This window comes from Symphalangus syndactylus, chromosome 17, assembly GCF_028878055.3.
Source record: "Symphalangus syndactylus isolate Jambi chromosome 17, NHGRI_mSymSyn1-v2.1_pri, whole genome shotgun sequence".
Taxonomy (NCBI): Eukaryota; Metazoa; Chordata; class Mammalia; order Primates; family Hylobatidae; genus Symphalangus; species Symphalangus syndactylus.
In genome coordinates, this window is record NC_072439.2 from 58,570,988 (window position 1) to 58,595,291 (window position 24,304).

The following is a 24,304-nucleotide window of genomic DNA, read 5'->3' on the forward strand; positions in this document are numbered from 1 at the left end:
TCATCTGTAAAATGGGTATAATAATACATATCTTACAAACTAGTTGAGTAAAGGGAAATTATATATATATAAAGGAAAAAGTAGGTGCTCAGTGAGTGCTAATAAAGATGATAATGTTTTTGCAAAGAGTAGACATGCAAAACTTGAAGTTCTGTCTGCTCTTAGCCATGGCAAGCAATCAGAGTAATATGCAGAGAAATATATTCTGCACAATCATATATGGTTTTTAGATAGTAACATGAAGTATTAAACTTAGCCCTGAAAGACCAGGAAGAACACTGTCTTTCTAGAGAGGAAATCTTTACAAGATTTAGACTCTCACTAGATATTAGGTATACATGAAATACCTTCCTGTAAAGGATCTGAGTTTAAATTAAAACATGCTTCTTTTCCCCTTTTCCTCCTTCTATCCTCTCAGATGTCTTTCTCACCTGTAACTTCTTTCTTTGTAAATAAATAATTTTGTTTTTAGCCACAAAACTCTCAGAATCAAAAGGGAAATTATTTCCAGGCATGTTATCTTTGATCTGCTAGGAGAGTGTGGGAGAGGGGAGATCCTCCGGCAGAAAGCAAACTACTTGAACCCAACTATGTGCCTGCTCCCCAAGCCACACAGGTATACTGGAGCCAGCATTCACACTTTGTTCTTAGTGAACAGGCTGGTGACACTTGGTTAGAGGTGCTAATTATCCAGAATCAGCTGCAGTTGCTACCATGGAGTTGACCAGCTCTGCCCAGTGGGTTCTCCTGTGCCCTACAGGCCCATTAGGGGAATCAGCTGTTGATGACCTCGAGTAGTCAGGTAGTTTATGGGCAATAATTTACCTAGAACCTGCTTTGTCCTCAGAACTACCTTTAAGGCCAAAAACAGTTCTCAGTGCAAAGCAGGAAATAATGCAGTAAAAAAAAAAAAAAAAGAGAGAGAGAGAAAGATTGGATTGGTACTTTTATACAGCACTATTTTGTATTTTGCCCATGTGGAAATTCAGTGATTACCATAAAAGGCCTGGACATGGTAACAGCTTAAGAGTATCAGTTGACAATATGGCCGTCCAAATGGGGGCAGAAGACATGCTTGGGGACATCCATCAATCATCCATGCCTGTGTTTATTCAACAAACATTTAATAAGTTCCTACTTTGTGCAAGACACTGGGCTGGTGGCTGAGCATCCAACTGCAAATAAGACACATCTCACAGCCTGGTGGGCAAGTCAAGAAAATAAACAGATAATTTTAATACAGGTCATAATACTGAGAAGGGAAGAGGGGATTAGGGAATTAGAGTAGGAGCTTGGAATTCAGGGAAGTACTTTAGGAGCAGGCAATATCTTTGGGGAATCTCAAATGATAGGCAAATATTAGTGAGGCAAAAAGAAAGGAGAAGGCAAAAGGACATTCCAGGCAAAAGGAACAGCTTGAGCAATGTGCCCCAGAATGAAGGGAGAAGAAGAGAAAAGCAGCAAGATGCTTGGGGATGAAGAGGATTTAAAGACAGGTGAGTGCTGCTGAAGCACAAAGTTCAAGGCAGGGAGCCATGAAGCTGCAGAGGTAGGCTAGAAAATAAGGTTTGCCAAGGTAAGAATTAAGAACCTCATCTTACAGGACAATGAGTTATGTCAGGCACTAGCTAGGGAAGTGATATGATCAGATTTGTGTTTAGAGAGACCGCTACTGGCTGGATGAAAGCTGTATGGGGGAAATGTAAGGGGACAGTTCAAGCAAGAGGTAGGAAAACCAGTTATCCAGGAGAGAGATGGTGAGGGCCTGAGTGAGGGCAGCGGTGACCGAGGTGGAGAAGACAGCTGAACCAAAGCAGTCATTGTCAAACTGAGCCCTGTATCCATACAATGGAATACTCTTTAGCAACAAAAAGAAATGGTATACGGGTACATAGTGCAACATGGAAAAACCTAGAAAACATATGCTAAGTGAAAACCAGACACAAACAACCACCTATTGTATGATTCCATTTAGATGAAATGTCCAGAAAAGACAAATCTGGAGACAAAAAGTAGATTAGTGGCTGCCTGGTAATTGAGGTAGGGATCTTATTAGGGTGATGGAAGTGTTATAAAACTGCATTAAAAATGGTGAAGGTTGCACCTTAAAAATTGTGGTTGGTAAATTTATAAAAATTATTTAATGTACACCTAAAATGGGTAAAATTTTTGATGGGTAAATTTTACCTACATAAAGTTGGTTTAAAAAAAAAAAAAGAGCATGGTCCCAGATCAGCAGCATCAGCATAAGCATTACCTAGGAGTGTGTTAAAAATGCACAGACCGCACCCCAGACCTGAATCGGAAACTCAGCGGGTGAGCCATAACAATGGGTGTTTCACAGGCCCTCTGGATGATTCTGATGCATACCAAAGTTTGAAAACCACTTGATTAGAGGAATATTTAGGAGGAATAATCAACTGGACTTAGCAGTTAAAAGGGAAAAGGGGGTCAGAACAGGACAGTTCTTAAAGATTACTCCCAGGTTTCCAGATTGGGGAGCCACATTGCTGGTGATGCCCCTAAATGTGATTGGGAATGCAAGAGGGCCAGGCATCATAGCAAGAAGTTTGCCGTGCCTGTGGGGCATCTAGCAGGAAGGCCCAGCAGACACTGCATCTACCAGTCCAGCAACACTGAGTTCTAGGCAGCTAAGGACTCAGATGTCCACTGTAACCACCAGCAGGCTCCTGGGGACCTTAGTTTCTGGACACAGCAAGAAGGTGACTGGGATGTGAAGATCAGTAAGGGAATCTGAACTGACCTTTTAGAAGTTTAAGAGGGAAAGAAGGTTGGGGCAGTATCTACGCAGGTAAAAAGGGTCAGAGGAAGCTTATCTTAGAATGGGAGAAATTTTAGCCTGTTTTGTTGACAGAAAGACACAGTAAGAAATTTTGAAACGGGGTGGTGGGGGCGGTGGGATCATGTATGAATCAAGTCCAATAAAAGGCAAAAAGGGCTGGGCGCGGTGGCTCACGCTTGTAATCCCAGCACTTTGGGAGGCCGAGGCGGGCGGATCACGAGGTCAGGAGATCGAGACCGCGGTGAAACCCCGTCTCTACTAAAAATACAAAAAATTAGCCGGGCGTGGTGGCGGGCGCCTGTAATCCCAGCTACTCGGAGAGGCTGAGGCAGGAGAATGGCGTGAACCCAGGAGGCGGAGCTTGCAGTGAGCCGAGACTGCGCCACTGCACTCCAGCCTGGGCGACAGAGCGAGACTGCGTCTCAAAAAAAAAAAAAAAAGAAAAGGCAAAAAGGAGATATCTCCAAGGCAGAGTTTCGTCTTGGACAGAAACCGTACACATCCTCTTCTGAAACTGGAGGATCTGGATGTGGATTCTTACGCAGTAGGAGAGTGGGGAATTAAGGAATATTCCAGTGGAGGGACTTGATTTTCTATAGACGTTAGGACAAGGTCATCTACTAAGAGTGAGGAGACAGGGGTTGATGGGATGGTTTAAGAGTACAGGTTTAAGGTCATTTTCGGGAAAAGAAAGATGACCAAGGGCAAGAGTGAGGCTGGCCAGGCTGGCTGAAGCCAGCTGGGAGGGAAGACGTGAACGCACAGGGGCACCAGACCATGAACTGTCAGATTCTCTCCAGCACGCTCAGCTGCCCTGAAGTAGAAGCCAAAAACGCAGATGCAGTACTGCTGGGGATTTGAGAAAGTGAGGGGTGTGAGGGTTCGTAAGAGAGTAATTTAGATCATCAACACAGGATGAATCTTGGGTTAGGAAGAAAGGGAGGTCCAGAGAGGGCTGCCAGGTAGGTGGGAACCAAGGAACCAGAAACCTAGAGTCTACCGGGGCTACAAGCAACAGATGTGGAAAATGAGACCATGAATACAATGGAAAGACAGGAGGTTGTGGGCCAAGGTAGAAACAGGAATCCAGCCATCTGCTGGTGAGCCGTGTTAGGTGTTTCCAGGAACAATGTGTTTCTGGGGTAGCTGGATTGAATGCCCCTGTTGTGGTGACAGGGCCTTATGTGGAAAGCAAAAAGGCCTTAAGCCCCGAGCCAACCCAAATGCATTGAGTGTTAACTAAGAGACATACAGTAGGCTAGCAATTGGAAAAACAGCGGAGAAGCAAGAAAGACAGCAGTGCATCTGTGTTTTCTGCTTCTACTTGAGGGCAGCTGAGCGTGCTGGAGATAATCTTACAATCCATTGTCTGGAGCCTCTATGCATTTGCATTTCCCCTCCCAGCTGGGCTTTGACAGATTCTGTCAAATCTTCTACACAACAGGGGGTGCTGCTCAGGTTTTTAATCCTAGGAAGCACTGTACATCCTCCACAAAAGAAGTTAATAAATTTTGGCTGCAACAAACAGCTGTAGCAGGTGTTTATAAGCTAATCAGTGATTGGAAGTGCTTTGATAACCTGACCCCGTGTCCTCTCCTCCCAGCGTGGTGCCTGAGAAATGAAGGTGTGAGTTCTGTGCTCCTGGGATCATCCACTCCTGAACAACTCATTGAAAACCTCGGTGCCATTCAGGCAAGTATTGCAGCCCCTTCCGACACCAGGGAATTTAATGGTGCCTTTGAGGCTATCTCCAGGTAGCGTCCCATCTCTCCCCATCTCTGTCCTTCTGGGTGGGGCAAGAGTAGGGGGAACAAAGGCAACAGAACACTTTCCCAGTACATGGATCCAGGGTTGTCCTCTGCCTATGAACAGGCAGTATTCCCAAAGCTCATTTCTTGGGATGGTTTGTTTCTGTGGAAGAGTGCATTCCAGTGTTATACCCGGCAACTGACTTCCCAGGCCTCGCCATAAAAGCCTGCCTGATAACTTGCCTGGAAATTTAAGTCACAGGACAATATACATACATCATTTACTCATTTGTTCTTTCCACAAATATTGCCCACCTGCTGTGTGCTGAGCCCCTTCTTGCTGTTGCCTGAACATCTTGTATTCCCCCTCCCATGATAACTTTTATGATAATGTAATATAACTGCCTGTCTCTCCTGCTAGACTGCAAGCCCTCTGAGGTCAGACCTGTGTCTTTGCTTTTCCACTGGTTTTCCAGTTCCTAGGGTACTTACTACATGTCCTTAGTTAACACTCAAGATCTACTGAATAAATATTTGCCATGTTTTAAGAGAAATGGGCTCAAAATTCTATTTTGGACTTCCAGGATCACATCTCCCTAGAAGCAAATTTAGGAGGCCCATCCCTATTCCCTATCCCATGAAGACGGCCACTGGTCCAGGGCACTAGATGGGGCCTGCAGCCATATTCTGGGGAGCCTGTAGTGGCAGTGGGTGGGTTGAAAGGATGTTCCTGGGAGCTCTAAGAAGAGGGGTGGAGTTTAGTATCTATTGTGACCACCTTCTTTCCCCAAAGGCCACAACTAGTCCTGAGCCTGTCCTACTCTCAACCCTGCTAAAAGCCCTAGGAATGATCCTGCCCGCAATTCCTGCCATAGCCACTAGCTGCTAAGGTGATCCATTTTTCTCCTGCTCATGGAGGAAAAGAACTGTCTCACAGCTTCTTCCCTATCTACCTGTCCCTGCAACAAGCACATAGCCCTGTTACCATTCCCAAAAGGAAACAGGTGGAGGTAGGGACAAACATGATTTAAAATCCTTTTTAAAAATAGCCCAGAATACACTGTGGAATAAATGGTATAGATCCTTGCCCACTCCCCCAACCTTTCTTAGGACTGTGCAGCTGTGTAATCACCTCTGCCTCTCTGCTTCTAATAATTCCCATATCCAGCCCCGTAACTCCTACTGGATTCTGTGAGGTTCCCTCTACCTACATGAGGAATTCTCCCTCTTATGAATGCCACCTCTTATGTTCATTTATGCTCTGGGAAAAGATAAGGGCACACAGTGATGAGGGGACAGAACAGTTTGTACAAAAAAGCACTGAAATTCAATCCAGTGATTTCAGTTTCACTAATATTTATGGAGCACTTATTCTATGCCTGGCATCATGCTAGGCAGTGGGAGGACTGAGATGAGTAAGAATAGGACCTGGCCTTCAAAGAGCTCGTGTGCTGGCTGAGAAACAGTGAATTAAAAAATCTGTCCCTTAATTCATTCAACAGATCTTTGAGAGCCTATTGTATACCAGGTACTGGAGATACCACAGGAAAGAAGAAAAACACTGTCTAACCTTAAGGGGTTTTTTACATGCCAGTAGGACAGGCAGATAAATATGCAAAATGATTTCAGGTTGTGAAAAGGGCTATTAAGGAAATCAATGTTTATTTTACTGAGACTGAGAAATGGGTGAGCCTACATTAAATGTTTTTGCAAAAAGCCCCTCTGGAATATGTTTATTCCGAGGGCTTCACATGCCTTCATTTTTTACATTCTTTAACAACCATTCACATGTCTTCACCCAGCATGTGAAGAGTCCAGGAAAGTGCATTCCAGGGACAGGGAAGAGCAGTGGAAAGGCCCTGAGATGGGAAAGACCTTGACTTTTCCCAGGAACTGCCAGCTAAGGCCAATGTGGTCAACACGTAGTTGAGCACAGGGACAGCAGATGCACTGACGTGGAGAGACAGGCAGGGCCAGGTCTCGCAGGACACCATGGGGTTAGAGTTCATGCTACATGTAACAAGTCCTTGTGGAGGGTTTTAAGAGGAGGGACATGCTCCTATTTGAATGTTTGAAGGTCACTCTGGCTGCCGTGTGGAAAGTAGAATGAAGGGCAAGGGCAGTCATCCAGGCAAGAGGCGATTGTGGCTTGAATGAGGGTAGTGGCCATGGAGGGGGAGAGAAGTGGATGGATTCTGCGGGTTTGGGAAAGAGAGACACCATGGCTTGGCAGAAGAGGGAGGAATTGAGGATTCTTATCATGCTAATACAGGGAGATCACTGCCATTCCCGGGGGCAGTCATAGTGCCTAGGGATAGCATATGAGGCAAGTCTAGGGCTGAGTTTTAAAAGCTGTGGAAATAGGCAAGGCAGCTGACAGGGAAGGGGACACATTTCAGAGGAAAACTCTTGAGTAATTTTTCTTCCCAAAACATTTCCTCCCTAGCAAGGCTTTGGCTGGCAGCAGGATGAGGCTTTGCCTATCCTAAAGGGGACATTATCCATGCAGCAAGACTGCTACCATTGCGGCCTTACCAATCCTCCCCTGTTCTACTTCACCTCCCACATGCCCAGCACTGAAGTCCACCCAAGACAAGCTGTGATTGGGCCCCGCAACATGGTGAAAAGCAGACTGGGTGACTAGGGGTGCCCAGCAGTGGTGGGACTGGCTGCAGAAGGATGGAAAATATGGAGCACCAGCAGTTGTAAGAAAATATTTCTAGTAGGCTGGGAAGGCAGCTGCTTCAAAGGATGCCATGTGCCTAAGATGTGCAGGAACGAAGGGGCGTATGTAAATCAGAGCCTGACAGGTGGGAGAGACAAGAGGAGAAACCACAGCTGCAGGCAGACCACCTTCAGTCGCACAGGTTCCATCCTCGCCACTCCCACCTAAAAGGTGGGAGAACCACCCCTCCCCCTCCTCCCCACATGCCTTAAAACCCTTCTGAGGCTCCCTATCACCTACTCAGAGAAGGCCAGGCTCCACAGCAGTCGGGCCTCATCACTCTCCACCACACCTTCCTGGAATCTGAATCTTGAGCCACTCTCAACCACTCAGAGCTTCGGCGATAACAGTGGCCCTCTGCCTACAAACTGACCACTATCCCAGCCTAGCAAAATCCTACTCCATCCCCAAGTTCCAGATAAACAGGAACCCAATCCTGGGAGGACTTTACTAATGCCCAGCCAGCCCCAGCAACATTAGCCAGACCTCCCCTGACCTACCACCTATCCCAGGCAGTGTAACATCAAGTTTGCAAAACTAGTAGCCTGTGGGGTGTTGTTTGTAAAATCTGTAGTAGTTCACAATGTTTCAAAGTGGGGCTTCTCTTGAACATTCTGGTCTTGTGATACTGTATCTTGTTTTATTTGAGTACTTTCATGGTTTCTTTTTTTAATGTTTAAATCTCTTTCCTATAGAAATTTGTTTTGGTGTAATGAATGAAGGATTCTTCTCACAAGGCTAACCCGCTGTATTTTGGACAAAAAAAAAAAAAAAAATCCAACAAATCCAATTTCTAGGTTTTTGGTCTCATTGTTACAATCTCATTTTAAATAACACATTAGCTGTTTGGACACTGAAATTCCAGAGCTAGTGGGAAACCAAATTCTTCCTTCAGCTTCAGACAGTAAAACATTAATCAGAATGAAGTTTCCCAGGCTGGCAGCTCTATTTTGCCAAACCCTAAGGCTTCTGAGGATAGCACTTGAGTGGAGACAAGGTCACCTTGGCCAGCAGGATTGCAGCAAAGGAAGAATGAGGTTGAAACCTCAGAATTGGTCGTCAGAATTGTATTTCACCACCGTCTCCACACAGGGTCAGACTTTTCCAGTGAGAAAGTCTGCCTTTGTCCCTTGTCTTATGGTGTAATGTGTACCCTTGGTCCACTTCTCACAGTAAATGCTAGCCTTGGATGAGCTCATCCTTTCCCAGGGCTTCAATCAGCATGTCGGTGCAAATGACTCACAAACCGTCAACTCCAGTCCTCCGGCAGCTACTAAGCTCCACAGCTGCACTTGCAGCTGCTCAGTCACTCCTAGGTGGATATTCCACAGGCACTTGACACTCAACACATCCTACTCCCTCCCAACTTCTTATTCCCCAAACTACTTCTCCTTTGGTTTCTAATCTCAATAATCAATACCAATATACTTCTACTTACTCAGTCTTGACGCCACCATCATCCCCCAAAATGTCTCTCAGGTCCACTTTTCTGCTACACTGCCCTAGTTAAGGCCCTATTGCCCGGCTTGGATTGTAATACATATCTAACATCTGTGTCCCCTTTCAACCTCCTCCAACTCGTCCTTCAAACTACCTCCAGGTGTCTGACAGGGTTACTCCTAGATCAGGAGTCCTGACAGGTTCCCCACTGCCTAAAGTGGGGACTCCATAAAATGGCATTCAAGGCTTTCCACACTCTAATCCCGTTCTTACCATCTGTATCCTGTTCTTACCATCCCCACACCTACACCAATCACTGTGTATTATCACTCCAGTTCACTTTTCCATGCTATTCCATCTACCTGGGATGCCTGTTAAACCCCAGCCATCCTTCACCAGGGTTAAGACCACCAGTCAGAATAAATCTCTCCTTAGTCTCTAGACCTGTGCTGTGTACTACTATAGTTCTAGCCACATGTGACTACTGTATGCAGGAAAGATGGTGAGTCCAAACAGAGATGTGCTTTAAGTGTAACATGTTCACAAGATGTGATTTAGTACCAAAAACAACTGTCGAGTATCTTTTCTATATTACATGCTGAAATAATGTTTTGGACATAATGGAGTAAAAACATGTATTCACTGTTCTTTTTAAGGTATCTAATAGAAAATTTAAAATTACAAATGTGGCTTGCATTATATTTCTATTGGATACAGCTGCTCTATATTTCTATGAGCCTTCACTTATGCCTTTATGCCTTCGTTTATGCAGTCAATCAACAAGGCCCCTGACCTCAAGGAGCTTACAATGTGATGGTGTGTGTGTGTGTGGGGGGGGGCTTATATTTCAGCTGTGCTTTATGAAGATACATGACTCTAGATTACTTTGCTAAATATAGAGCACAAAAAAACCGAATGATCAGCACTGCTAACAATATCCTTTGTACTTCTCCTCCTGCTCTCAGGTTCTCCCAAAGATGACATCACATGTGGTAAATGAGATTGATAACATATTGCGCAATAAGCCCTACAGCAAGAAGGACTACAGATCATAAGGCAATGCATGAACCACAGAAGCTGCATGGTTAAAATAGCGGCCTGTGCCCAGTACAGAAAGGTGTTACTAACCAGTCTTTTGAATCACTTAGCAGCTTGCTGCTCAACCTCTAGTGTCCCTCCCTGGATTCTTTGAGGTGTCTGCTGTCGCTACCACTGTGCACATCTGAAAACTCACAACCAAGAAAATCCATTCTATTTTCTTATCTTGGACTGGAGTCACCTATTCTTGCATTGCTGTATACACCTCATGCTTATGCAATGGGAAGAATATGGGGGCTGGGGGTGATGTACTACCTTCAGGCATTTGGTAACTCAAAGGCGGCTGTACAGATATATTTTTTCAAAAGAACAAAATCCACAGATGCAATGTGAGTTGCATAAGAAACATCGAGTAGATAGACTAAATTCATTGAAGGAAAGGAATTGAGAGATTTTTCTTAGGAAACAGATTGTTAAGTAAATAGTTACTGCAAAAAAAAAAAAAAAAAAAAAAAAAACAGTATCTTCACTCAAAAGTCTTGCTTGGAAGAATAAGCAGAAAGAATTTTATATATTCTTTTTCTATTTTCACATTCATACTAACAAGTTTTGTTCCATTTGTTATTCAATAAAACAAAAATTTCTAGGTATTTGCTTTATTACCTTTCAAATATTCACTGTTGCTTGGCCCCAAGAATGGCCTTGTACAACTTATCCAGAATGTCTATTAGGATTCTAATGTTATGTCCACTTACAAGTAGAGACAGTAAAAGGATGAATGCCCCAATCTTTAGTGACATTGCAGCTGATTTATAAAAGAGAGGGCCACACTGCTATGGAAACTTAGCTTCCAAGAAAATGCAATGTATCTGCAATTAGGTGTTCATTTTTTACTACATTTTATTAAAACCTGCTTTATACTTTCAACTGCTTGTAGGCACAACTTCTGCAAATTTAAATATTTGAGCTTTACAAAAACATACACATGCTCAGTTTTTTAAGTAAACCTGTAAAATACCCAGACAGGCAAATGTTCATTGTTTAATTAGCACTGGGATTTTACAATATAATGTTTGGTATTTATAAGGCGTTGTTAACATGAAAGTCAACCACTGGCTTTGTGAAAAATGCTATGTCACTATTCAGAATATGCTGGGTAAATTAACTTGCCTAGTAAAAAGCAAAATGTTAAAGAACTTCTGGTTCTATAATCATATTATATGCACTAAACTATATGCATGAAAGTTCTTTGCATGGATTAATGGGGCTTACCCTTGTTGCACTCAAAATCTGAGATATCTAGCCCTGCCACTATTGGCTACTTACCCTCATTAATATCCCACTTGAGAAAAATTGTGAGAATATACTGTGTCAGTATCTGTAAAAAGAGAGAAAACATGTTTTTGTTTTTGTTTTTTTTTTGAAGGGGGTGGTGTGGGAGTGGCCCTTTAACTCTATTTGGATATCTGAGGATGTACACAATTCTAATTTAATTTTCTGGTCAGCAAGTTCCCCACACAGAAATCACTTTGAGGTTTACAGAAGAACTGTAATATTATTTTATAATGCGATTGTCTGTCATTATTTCTAGATAGATACGTACTTCATGGTTAAATTCTAAATCTGAAAATGCTAGTGGGAGATATCAAGAAATTCTATTTGATTACTAGTACCTGTATTCTAACAGAGTTTGAATTTTTTGCCCGAGTATCAGACTGATGGAAATTTATCATTTTTTTCAGTTGTTCATTGTGTATCCAATCCAGCAAACTGCTGTATGTATAGAGGAGCTGAGGTGCTGTCTAATGGGAAATGTGATTTGATTTGTTTGCTTAGAGTAATAAAAGCATTTTGTGCATTCAATCTCACAATAGATTTTATCTGATCTTTCACTGTGAGGCTTATGTATATTTTCCATATATGTAAAACATACACATGTAAAATATATGTGACCATAAAATAGGCAATAATCATCTAAATAAAAATTATATTGGCAGCTAAGCTGCACTGAATACTCACTCAACAGAAATAGTAGTGATCAAAAGTCTGAGGTTTAAATTGCAATCCAAACATTTTCTATCAATGGAGATTAACTACTGAAGATATCATTTCTCACTGGGTTTTAGAACACTCTGCACTAAGGTTAAGGCTTCACAAATTCACTTTTAAAAACCTGCAAATCAAAACCAAATATAAATATTATGGCTTAGCTGTGGGAACAGTTTTTTATATGCGAATCTGTCATGGCAAATAATATACTAATGTATTTCACAGTTATGTCCTTAAAAAAATTCCACACACACTTTTCTTTTCTCTTCCGAAAAGAATTCCCTGGCAGAGAATCTATCATTCCAAAAGGTAACGTGGGTACCAGCCATCCCTATATGGAAATCTCAGGCAAACTAGAAACCCTGTGTCTGGCTTCCCACTTTAAGAACTGTCACTTCATCTTCATGAAGAGAGTGCCAAAGCCATGAGGCAGATGTCAGAGCCTGCAGGAAACTTAGCCATCTGCAAAGCCATCCCTCTTTGACAAATGAGCAAAATGAGCATCTATCTAGGCCTGGATAGATGATGAAAAAACTTGCCCAAACTCACACACTGCTAGTTGATGGCAGAACCAGGCCTAGAACCCAAGTATTTTGTGTTCTAGTTCACTGCTCCTTTAGGTAGATTTTTTTTTTTCTTTTTAAGCTTTAAAGTTTTATGCAGAAATTGTGAGAATGTTGAAGTTGTTAAAAAACTTAAGTATCAATCCAAACTCAGAAATCAAACAGGGATAAGTCAGCAAAAAGATATATTGAAAATTCATGAAGGCCAACGAGAAGTTAGCCTCTATCATCTCCCTAAAAATTTAAACCAACCCCTCAAAAGACCCTCCTAATCTATTAATTCCTCTGCTTGGGAGTCCCAAGGAAGTGAAAGAGAATCCCTTAGAGCTCTAATAGATACATCTATAAATTGGTTTTCTCCATAAATGTACCCATACATGTATCCTTCCATCCTGTCTCCAGAAGCAGCAGTGACTGGCATGCACACTGAAAACAAAGAAAGAGGGCAGGCAGGAAGGCACAGCAGGTACATACTGGCAGAGGCCTGATGTCTGCCCTTTACTGTAACTGCTCAATGCCTTTCATTGCCTCACATACATTTGATCGGTAACTACAAAGATGTGCATTTACATGTATGAGATATTAAAATGATGGTTACATGTATACCTATGTACCAAACCTGCATGGTCAGCACATGTATCCCAGAACTTAAAGTAAAATAAAAAACAATTTGAAAAAAAAAAAAAAGATGGTTAATGTAAAATAATATAATAAAGATTATGTACTTCATCATAGGATTCTTATAAAGAAGTGTAGGGAAAATACAAATTTTAAAAAGCAAAGTTTAATCATACTTATTAAGCAAGACTTTTCACAAGAATTGAGTATAAATTCAATCTCCATATTTCAGTTAACTTCAAACCTTCTTTCAAATTATCCTTTTCAAGTTTCAATAATATGCCAAATAGGACAACCAGTAAACTTTTACTGCTTAAGAATATCAATCCAAGATTTTTATTAAGTTAAAATGGAGGAACTAAAAATAGGTAAATGAAAATGTAACACTTTAGTGCTATTTATGAGTATGAACAAAGGAATTTAATCACTTTGAATCCCAATTACAGATGAATCTTTTATTTCATGGGTGCTGCGTATGTGGTCTTTTTAAGACAAAAATTCTACAGCATGGTTTTACTAAGTCAGATTGAGTAGGTCGCATCTCTGTGTGCCACACAGAACTTTTAGACGAGAGTAGAGGGGAAAAGGTTCTGCAATTCCTCACAGTAAAGTACTCACACAGTAAATCCTTAACAAAAACTACTGAACTGTGAGTATATGCCTTATAATCTTATGCACAGAAATGTATCTATTAGTACAGAAAGTTGGTTAAAAACAGAGTGCTGCAGGAAAAATTCACAACAGTAAACAAATTTTGCTCACTCATTTTCCTACAAATCTTCAGTTTATTAATTCAAGAGAAACTGTATTAGGAATATTCGGCTGATACCCCTATTTCACTACCTCATCTAAGCTACACTGTATTATACCAAGAATGGTGGCAATTTTTTCCCCATCCATATAGGCACTGCCATCTAGTGGCAAGTTTTCACCAGCAATTTTAAAAGATAGTGGCCCAACTCTGGTAACACATAGTAGAAACTGATGGTTTGTCAAATAAGCAAATGCATTTATTTGATACACAAATTCCATGCCACCAGTCAAACTATGGTCTGGCTTTTTTTTCTTTTTTTTAAATCAACAGTAAAGAAAACTTTTTGGGTTTTTTTGTTTCTTTTTTGAGATGGAGTCTCACCCTTGCCACCCAGGCAGTGGCACGATCTCGACTCACTGCAACCTCTGCCTCCTGGGTTCAGGCAGTTCTCCTGCTTCAGCCTCCCGAGTAGCTGAGATTACAGGCGCCCACCACCACGCCCGGCCAATTTTTGTATTTTTAGTAGAGACAGGGTGTCACCATGTTGGCCAGGAGTTCAAGAAAAGTTTTTAAAAAATAATAAACCTCTTAAGTGTTACCCTAACTGTACCTTGCAGTGAATGTTGACTTCTCTAGTCACTCCACATTATCCAGTGATGGCACCTAGATAATAATGCACCAAAGAAAAGAATTGCAGACTTCTAGAAGCTATGATGAAATATAATTCTCAGTTGCAGAAAATGATCTGGGTCATTATGCAAATGCATTCCTGCCTGTTTTTCTTCCATGTTCTTGGATGGAGCCCAACACATCTGACAGCATGGAAGTGGAAGTTAAACTCCTGAATATTTTTTATAAAATTATAAAGAAAAGAACTAATAACATGTACGAAACTCACATTAAATTTAGAAGTGGATACTAAAGATTAGGACTATATTTCCTTTGGGGTGCTGCTTGTAGGAAATTACTGAATGACAACTGCTATCACCTGTGATTTCATAGCCTTTTAGCTGATATTGCTAAAGAGCTTCCCAAACTTTTTCAAGTCATGGCATACACAAGAAATGATATCTGTACATACACGGGTAAAAAAAATGCAAGGGATTGCTCTCAGCTGGATCCCCAAGGGCTAAAGAGATAAATATTTTGCTCACAATCAATGGGAACCTGTGTGAACTAAAGAGTCAAATGTATGAAAGTCCTCATGGAAAAATGCTGACAAGCACTAAAATCACTGTAAATTCCTTGGAGAGTTCTCAGAATTGCAGAAGTTCAGAAAAATTACTTTGGTCTTTTACATGTCAATATTCAGGAAAGAGGTTCTTTCTCTTACTTAACATTCCTCCAGGGTGTGAGACCCTGGTCAAGGAAAACAATGATTCCTGTGTCTCAGTAAAGTCAAACCAACATGGCAGGGTCAAGTTGACCTCCCTGGCCACTCAGGGCCAAAGCCATACAGCGGAACAGTGTGTTCTTTAACCTCGTAGGACAACTCTCATATGCCTGGGCACTATTTTTAGGTTACTACCTTGGCTGCCCTTCTTTAAAAAAAAAAAAAAAAACAGAACTTTTCCACAAGTTTCTCTTCCTTAAGTTGGAAAATGGGAGAAATGTTTTTAATTTTGTGTTATTTCGGATCACAAATTCAAACACTTGTAAACATTAAGCTTCTGTTCAATCCCCTGGGAAGAGGATTCATTCTGATATTTATGGTTCAAAAGAAGTTGTAATATTGTGCTTGGAACACAGAGAACCAGTTATTAACTTCCTACTACTATTATATAATAAATAACAACAGCTCGGCCGAGGTTACTGTGACCTCTGACAGATCAAGGAAACAAGTTATTTTCTCCTCTTGTGATTACAGCACATTGCAAGACATTTGTTTCCTTTTAATAAACGTCCTGGTACTCTGAGTTTCCCTTTTAATTCACTTAATTTCAACAATCTGTCAAAAACAGCCAATAAACAAATACTGAATTACATTCTACTGGGTTTTTTAAAGGCTCTAGACTATAAAAACATCTTGTGTCTCCCACCCTGACCACCCTGCTACTTTTCCATATACCACAGGCCACCCATAGACACAAAGCCAGGGGGTGAGGCTGACATGGTCTATTTGGAGCCAGTAGACAGGAGGGCGATGAGTCCTGATGAAGCACTTATGGACAAAATGTAGTTCCTGTAAGAAATTTAATGTTATGGAAAAATGAGTAACTCCAAATTAGTTTTTCGAGAAAATAAAGAGGCCACTTCTTTGGAATGTACTGCTTCCTTCCTGACACTTGGTGTAATCATAATGATGTGCAGCCCCATTGTCTGCGAACACAATTTGCAAGACAGAAAACCAAAAAAAAAAAAATGGAAAACATTCACAGGAAATGTGTTCCAATTTAGAAAAAAACACTTAAGACAGAAACCTAGAACACATGATCACAAAGAATAATCTGAATGCCATTTAACCTTCACGAAAAGAGTTGATCAAAGAACATGGAGAGAAAAGGGATTTGTTTTCCTTTTCTCCCCCTAAGAGCAATGGAAAAATAAGTCTTCCCTGCGAATCAGTGTTTTGCTGCAGTTGGCTTGCAACAGCAAGGAGGTTCTAAAAGTTCGAAGCTACTCCCAGCCTCAGAACTGTACAATTTTCAGCAAACCACTCCAGCATTCCCAGAAGGTACACGCTGGAGGGTATCTGATATTTTATTACATCATAATCACCAATTGTTAAAATCTTGGCTGCACATTCCTGGATAACACCTTTAATAAATTAATAAGAGAAGACTGATTCTTGCCCAAAAGCTCAACTTAACAGCAGCTTGAAACACTATTAAGATACACTGGAATGAACCTATTTAACTGCATTGGCCATCCACCCAACCCCCAGAGCCCAAAAATAACAGATACAGGGGCTTATTATTTCAGAAGCTATCAAAAATGACAGGTTTGCTTTGGCTCTTTGGAGCTTTTTTTTTAAGGAGGCAAGGACACAGATTCCCATAGACTACTTTATAATACTTTATCATACAGTCATAATTCATAAACTTAAAAGAATCTTAAACCAATAGCTGTTATTTTAAATGTCCAGAAAGTTATCTAAAGTCAGCACTATTTAATGGACTGACTCCCAGAGCAGTTTTTCTTTCCACTAAAATATCCAGACAAGTCAAAACCAAAACGAACTACTGTTTCTTGACTTCTAAAAAAGATAATCAACCTTGAAAAGGATACACTGTGGGGTTGAAGTTCTTCAATATGAAGAAGGAAGCAACAATGACCACGACCAGGAACAGAGTGTTGTTATAGAAGATGGAAAATGTTGTAGCTTCATAATCAGCAACTTCATTCTTCTTCCACAAGATTCTAAAGACACAGAAACAAGTCAAACAAGCTTATAAATATGATTTAAAAAAACTTTAAGAACCAAATGGCTCTAGTTCATCATAAAACAAGTTTTTCCTTGAGTGTTCTAGGGTAAGAATGTGTTTGTAATATTAAATTTAGTCAGAATTGTCCCCTTTCTTCCACTGAAAAAAAAATATGTCACTCTATGATAGTGAAGAAAACATCATGCTGGTTATGTTATCATTTTTCCCAGGCAACCAGGGTTATGGAAGAAAGGACTCATTAATGGCAACCGACACGGTTTCCTCAGCAGCTACGTCAAATATCTCTCTCTTGGCCCTTACCTAAAACTCACACTCCATGATTAGCAGCCTGTGGAGTCTCCTTGGCTATACCTTGGGCTTGAGGCTTTCTATAGCCTACGGATTTCAGACTTCAATATCACACCTTCAGAAGACAATCCCAATGACAAAAATTACCTGTGGTCTCACACAAGTAGGCTATTGTTAGCTATCTTTATTAATTCAAACAAAAAAAAAGTGCTTAATCATTAGGAGGACTTTTTAATGCCTGCAAAATCCTTCTACTTTTTATTCTATTTTACTTGTTCTGATAGTTTATCTTATTAATTTACTAGTATTTCATCCATCTTTTCTTTCACCCCTTCACACAGGCAAAAGGAAGTTATAGGATGCCTGTGAATAAGGGAGCCTTCATTCTTGTTGGTTAATTAACTTTGTAAAGCAGTTTTTAAAAGGGTAGGTTGTGACCCATTAGTGGGATGTGAACTCAATCAAGTGGATCGAATGCCCACAGAAATTAATTGAGTGGGTTGAGACCAGCATTTTAAAAAAATGAAGTAGGAAAGAACAGAAAAACATCAGCAGCACATTGCACAGAGTAGGGTAATTATTGTTTTATGAAACATGTGCATGTGTCCACGTGTGAGTTTATTTGGTCAAAAGGTAAAATACATATTTTTTACTGTAGGTCATTATCAAAAAGGTTGAAGGTCACTATTGTAGACACTTCGTCCCCCAAAAAGATAAACCTACTCTGGAGTCAGATGACACATCCCCTCAACCCTAAGGACAGCACTTTAAGTAAGTCAGTGGTAACTGACACATTTTATTCATTAAATATACTAATCCAAAGACAACAAGTTTTGCTAGAAAGGAGCTAAATGAAGGCTAATTAACATCTTATGCTCATCTTAAGAAATCTGTAGTCTCTAACAGATGCCATATTTCCTCAATTCTACAGACACCATCAACTTAATAACTCTTCTATTTACTGTAAGTTTGGAGGAAGGGAAGGACATTACATTAAGTGCAGCCATCGACTATAAAACACCTTCTAATTTCATAGAAGCTTAAATGTAAATTTTTTAAAAATGTGAGATGGAGTTCCAGGAAACATATCATTCTAACACTGATCAATGAGACCAGCCTAGTAAGATGCATAGTCTCAACATGATTTAACACTAGAATGAACACTCAGGACAACTGCCTCCATTTTTAAGACTCTGGCATGAGACCCAGTGAAGGCAGGTTGCTTACGTAGGTTATTGGCCTGACTTTACTCTAGATGATAAAATTATCTCACTTGCATCACAGTGCTTCTCCTTAACTTCTTTTCTGTCAAGCCCTAAATAAGAAGTGATATGGTTTGGCTCTGTGTCCCCACCCAAATCTCATCTTGAATTGTAATCCTCACATGTTGAGGGAGGGACCTGGTGGGAGGTGACTGGATCATGGGTGCGGTTTCCTCCATGCCATTCTTGTGACAGTGAGGGAGTTGTCACAAAATCTGATGGTTTAAAAATGGCAGTTTCTCCTGCGCTCACTCGCTCTCCTGCCACCTTGTGTAGAAGGCACTTGCTTCTTCACCTTCCACCATGATTGTAAGTTTTTTGAGGCATCCCCAGTCACGCAGAACTGTGAGTCAATTAAACTTTTCTTTATAAATTACCCAGTCTCTGGTAGTATCTTTATAGTGCTGTGAAAATGGACTAATATAAGAACCATTTTCAAAAAAGTTTTAATGAAACAAGTGGCCCAATCCTTTAGATTTCCCTAGATCCCAATATGAGCATGTGTTAGTTACATCAGTGTATAAAGTCAGGACTGCCTGACAGCCTTTAGAACTTTTTCTGAGTCCACCCATATCCTGTTTTTTTCTGTTTCTGTTTTAAATTTAGGACCCCCAAATGCCCTCATTGCCAATGGTTCTGCCTAGTAGAAGACATTTTCTTCCTAGTAGGAAACCTGGTTTGGGACAGGACTTCCCAATATCTTAAGGATGTTTTCAGGAAGAGCTTCCTACAAGAGAAAAGTTGAGACCAAGCAACTGTTACATTCAAATAATGTCAAATGATAGATCACCTGTAAATCAAGAAGAAACCACACTCGCACTCTGGAATGAATGTTAATGAATCTCACATTCTCCTCTGCTTATTTCCATCCTTGGATAAATGAATATTTTAAAGTACTTTTAAGCGGCATGGAGTATATATTCCAAATGAATGTAGACAGAGCTTTGAGAGATACACATCTAAGCAAAGAAATGTTGATAAGCCTTCTCCTTACATCAAATCTCCTGGAACTCTTTCAGAGAGAAACAAGCTAGATCTTAATGAGAGGCTCTCGTCCCAGTTATCGAGGTCAATCAATACAGTACAAACTGTATCCCGTATGGCTTTTATGGTGGAAATAAAAACAGCCAAATTTCTACCAATGAAAAGAAGAGAAATTTTATAATGTTCTGACACTCTACACTTATATATATCCATGAAACCTCCACCTTACCCCACTTTGAAATATCTAATCCAGCAAATGGCAAAGGTTTCATTCCCAATTTCAACTGATTCACTAGTAGTGACTAGCTGAACACTAAACTGAGAAAGATTCTGAGACATAACCCAGGATCGAGAACAAGTGCCAGACCAAATCTGTCCAAGACTGCAGTGGGCAGAGGAAACCCATTTATTATCCCTGACATAATTAATCACTGAAAACCTTTAAAAGCTGTAACAAACATTTTGAAATTTAGGTAACTATGCATACCCTAGTTTAAGAAACACCATTGTAATGAAAAATTCAACGAAAAGTTTTTTCTAAAACAGTGATCTAGATTCTCTAACCTTGATCCCTATGCAAAAAATATGCAATTGGAAAGCTATGTAACCCGACCTCATTAAAGCTGCTCCATGCAGAAAGGCCTCCATTGTCATAATACTGTGCCTTCAGTTTTATAAAGGTGCCATAGGAGATAATCATTTTAATAATGTGTTGGCACCTTTCCAAAACCACTATAGAAGACATTGTTCATTAAGTTACTCAGTGTCCCTTAAATAAGGATCCACTTGATAAAGTATTTCCAAGATCCAGTGCCAGGAAAGTTTCTTTTCAGAAAGACTTGCATGCTGCTTCTTGTCAGACAATGAAAGCTATGTGACCTCAGATGCTTCCCCTGACACCTGGAAACCCACAACTAAGTTCAGTGCTCAGTTGCTGTAACTAACTCTAAGGTACTTGCTCATCCACCTTTTCTTCCTTTTAAATGGTTTCTGGTCCTTTAAAAGTGTGTTACTTGTTTTATATGCATTTTAAGAAAACCGTATTAAATACAGAAAATATATTATATGCACTTTAACACTGGAAGTTCACACAAAGTCTTTCTGGAGCAAAGTGGGGTAAAAAATATGTTCCAACAAAGCACCTTCTTGATACTGAAACAAAAGATCCATGAAAACAAGCAAACTCACAACTGTTAAACTATGTGGCAATTCTTCAGCACAAGTTTACTCAGGGACTTCTGCTACTCAGATGTTAAGATTGTCCAATAAGCTAAGAGCAGCTGGCAGAAAAAATTGGGACTAGGGGCTAACAAATGTGGCACAGAATTGGGCAACAGGAGAAAAACCCAGTTATCTTCTTTTTCCCAACCAATACAGATAACTAATTACTGGATATCCCTCAGGAAGCTCAGGAACAGAAATACCACCACATAGACATGCTAACACATAAACCCTTCAGACCCAGAGGGGTTAGGCGATATGTTCAAGGTTGTATACCTATTAACAGACAAAGCCTGCTCTGTACAAAGCTCTGTTGCCTCCTCGATTCCAGCAGACAGTTACACGTACAAGCTCTCAAGTCAGACTGCCTGTGTTCTTATCATGGATCTACCATGTACTAATTCAGGACCTTGGGCAAGTTACCCAAGCTTTCTGTACCTTTGTTGCCTCAGGTATAAAAAGGAGATAAAAACAGTACCTACTTCACAGGGCTCTTTAGAGGAATAAATCAACTATTGTACAGCACAGATAAAAGTATCTGGTTGTAATAAAAACTCTAAAAGTCACCTATTACTATTACTATTTCCATAACTACTACTACAATTCCAAAATTTACCTCAGACAATTCCAAAATCCACATTCTTTAAGCAAAAATCAAAAAATTTTCTTCAAAGTACCCCCTTTTATGATGGCCATACTTTAAACAGGAGTCAAACCTTTCATCTTTCTCCTTCCGAGACATCTTTCTATTATCAGCTTCAGAAAGTTTTCGAGTCACTTCTTTGGAAACAGCATCCTCCCTCTTCTGTGCTACTCTGGAAGAAAAAGAAAAGAAAAAGTTTCCATATGCTACAGAGGTGAACATCACACTCTCTCAGAAACACACCGTACTCATATTTCATACTGGCAACAGAATGATATTTCGCATTTCAAGAAAAGAAGCTGAGCAGAAAGTTCCAAGTTTATTTTTTATTTATTTATTTATTTTTTTTTTTTGAGAAGGAGTCTCGCTCTTTCACCCAGGCTGGAGTGCAGTGGTGCGATCTCGGCTTACTGCAGGCTCCACCCCGCGGGGTTCACGCCATTCTCCTGCCTCAGCCTCCCACGTAGCTGGGACTACAGGCACCCGCCACCTCGCCCGGCTAATTTTTTGTATTTTTAGTAGAGACGGGGCACCCGCCACCTCGCCCGGCTAATTTTTTGTATTTTTAGTAGAGACGGGGTTTCACCGTGTCTCGATCTCCTGACCTCGTGATCCGCCTGCCTCGGCCTCCCCAAGTGCTGGGATTACAGGCGTGAGCCACCGCGCCCGGCCCGAAAGTTCCAAGTTTATTACACTGCACTAGCCAAAAGAGAAGTTCGAGAAATGTCCAAGATGTGGTTTATTAGTGACGTGTTTGATTTCCCCTTAAAAAGAAGAATTTCCCACAGTTTAGGAATTAATGTGGTTAATAAAGTCAAATGCTATTAACACAATTTAGTTAAGAATCATTTTAACTACAATTTGTTTTAACCTATCATCTAACTGTTCAACAAATAAATTTCATAAGGCATTAGTAAATGATGTATTATTTCAATTCCAAGTACATAACAGGAGTGAAAACTAGGCTTAAACAAAGTGGAAATAATAGCTGTAATATCTTAAAGTAATTATTTTAACTTTACTCCAAAGGACAATTTAAGCTGGGTGTGATGGACAGAAAGCCCCAGGTCATTCAAGGCAGGAATTTTCAATCTTTCTTCAACTACAAGGGTGTCTGGGATACAAGTTCAGCACAAATTGCAACTGATTTTACCTATCTTTTTACCTCTCTCCATCTTTAGCTCTCTCACTCAAGAACTGAGTTAGAATTGACATTGTTATTAATAAAAAGAAAACGTTTAGTCAGTTTCAAATAATGTATTTTTTAAAAGGTTTACAAAGTTACTTTTTAAACCTTGTTACCCCACACAAATTGGTAACTGGAAAGAGGAAAAAATAGTTCTAAAAAAAACACAAAACACACACAATTAAGAGGAAATCAATTCTGAAACCTAAAGAAAAAGGCTGCTAAGGGGGCAGACAGCTGTCTTTTTAAGAGACACTTTAAGACACTAAAATGAACTTTTTACTCCAAAGATCCAACTTCATTTGATTCATTTCATTATACAAAAACTATCTTTTTTCATGTTTCTTGCATTTCAGATCACTTGGCTCCAAAGGCAGAGATTCTTCTCTCTGAACCTCTTTAGCAGACCAGGCACTAAATATGTTTCTTCGTGAGAACAGGAAAAATAAGAAAAATTAAAAATAAATAATGTGTTTCTTGAACTTAAACATCAGGCAACTTCTTTTTCTACAAAAGACCAACTGAAAAGAAATGGACACAGTTTACTGCAGAAACCTTTCTTAGCTTAATATAAAAAATATATATACACACCCCAACTATCAAGGTATTAGGACACAGGAATAAACTACTGCATTTTCAGAAGAGTTGGTTGTCACTATGTATCTTTAGGACAAACAGTCAACCGATTGTCCACATGACAAATCCTCATGAAGACATTACACCAGATAACTAAGCAATTTCTCTTCTAGGTCTAGAATTTTATCCTCACCTACCAGAGGCATAACAACCACACTGCAGGTTTACTGCAATTCAAGAGGAGGAAGCCCTCCCCTCTGTCTTACAGCTCTCAGAAAATAAACTTCACTCAGTGCTGAACACTCTAAAACAAAATAGAGGTCACGCTAGTGACCTAGCACTTAGTCAACTAAGATAACCCATAAAATCAATTGTATTTTTCTTCCTTTACTCTTTCACATCAGTATGTCAGAACACTTTCAAAATTAAAAATAAAAAAAGACACCACCTGATTTCTTAAAACATCTTTGCAAACATCATTTAAATTATGCCACGTTAAAAAACAAAAACAACTTCTAAGGGCTCTCTTAGCCCCAACCTCTTCAACCCTGCACATAAACATTTATTATGTGCCAGACTCTATGCTTAACATGTCACATGTATGATCATAATGAATCCTCACCACCCTCTGAAATTCCACTAGCATCCCCAATTTATAGCTGAGGAATCTGAAGTCTACATAGGTAAAATTAGGCCCACGGCCATACATTTAAGAGTGGCAGAACTGGCACTGGAACCCAGACTGTCGACTCTGAAGTCATCTTCCTTCTACTGCCAACAGCTACCCACACTCAGCATCTTGCTGGATCTTTGAACCCTAACCATCTTGCAAATCTGTAGGAGTTTCAAAGTTAGTATCATATTTAATATAAAGCCAAAACTATGACTTAAAAAAAAACCTCCATTCTGAGTCTATTAAGTCAGTAAGTCATTGAAATTTTACTGAACTAAATGTACCATTAACTGTTTTAAGGAGTATAAAATATGGCGGGTGTCTTCAAGAAGCCTAAAGTAGAAATG

At 40.2% G+C, this 24,304-nt stretch overlaps 2 protein-coding genes across 7 annotated transcripts in view; one reads left to right on the forward strand and one right to left on the reverse strand.

Moving 5' to 3' along the window:
- The window catches only part of KCNAB1 (potassium voltage-gated channel subfamily A regulatory beta subunit 1), a 500,607-nt gene extending 488,982 nt beyond the window's left edge, over positions 1 to 11,625 (forward strand). For all 6 annotated transcript variants that reach the window (XM_063620303.1, XM_063620301.1, XM_063620298.1 and 3 more), the window contains 2 exons: positions 4,407 to 4,495; positions 9,682 to 11,625. In XM_063620303.1, the coding sequence (XP_063476373.1) occupies positions 4,407 to 4,495; positions 9,682 to 9,771 (179 nt within the window). In that variant the 3' untranslated portion in view covers positions 9,772 to 11,625. The remainder of the gene's footprint in view (positions 1 to 4,406; positions 4,496 to 9,681) is intronic.
- A 1,509-nt stretch (positions 11,626 to 13,134) lies between these two features.
- The window catches only part of SSR3 (signal sequence receptor subunit 3), a 145,165-nt gene continuing 133,995 nt past the window's right edge, over positions 13,135 to 24,304 (reverse strand). The window contains exons 9-11 of the mRNA XM_063620305.1: positions 21,596 to 21,694; positions 16,967 to 17,098; positions 13,135 to 15,920 (exon numbers count right to left, since the gene is read on the reverse strand). Coding sequence (XP_063476375.1) covers positions 15,854 to 15,920; positions 16,967 to 17,098; positions 21,596 to 21,694 — 298 coding nt within the window. The 3' untranslated portion in view covers positions 13,135 to 15,853. The remainder of the gene's footprint in view (positions 15,921 to 16,966; positions 17,099 to 21,595; positions 21,695 to 24,304) is intronic.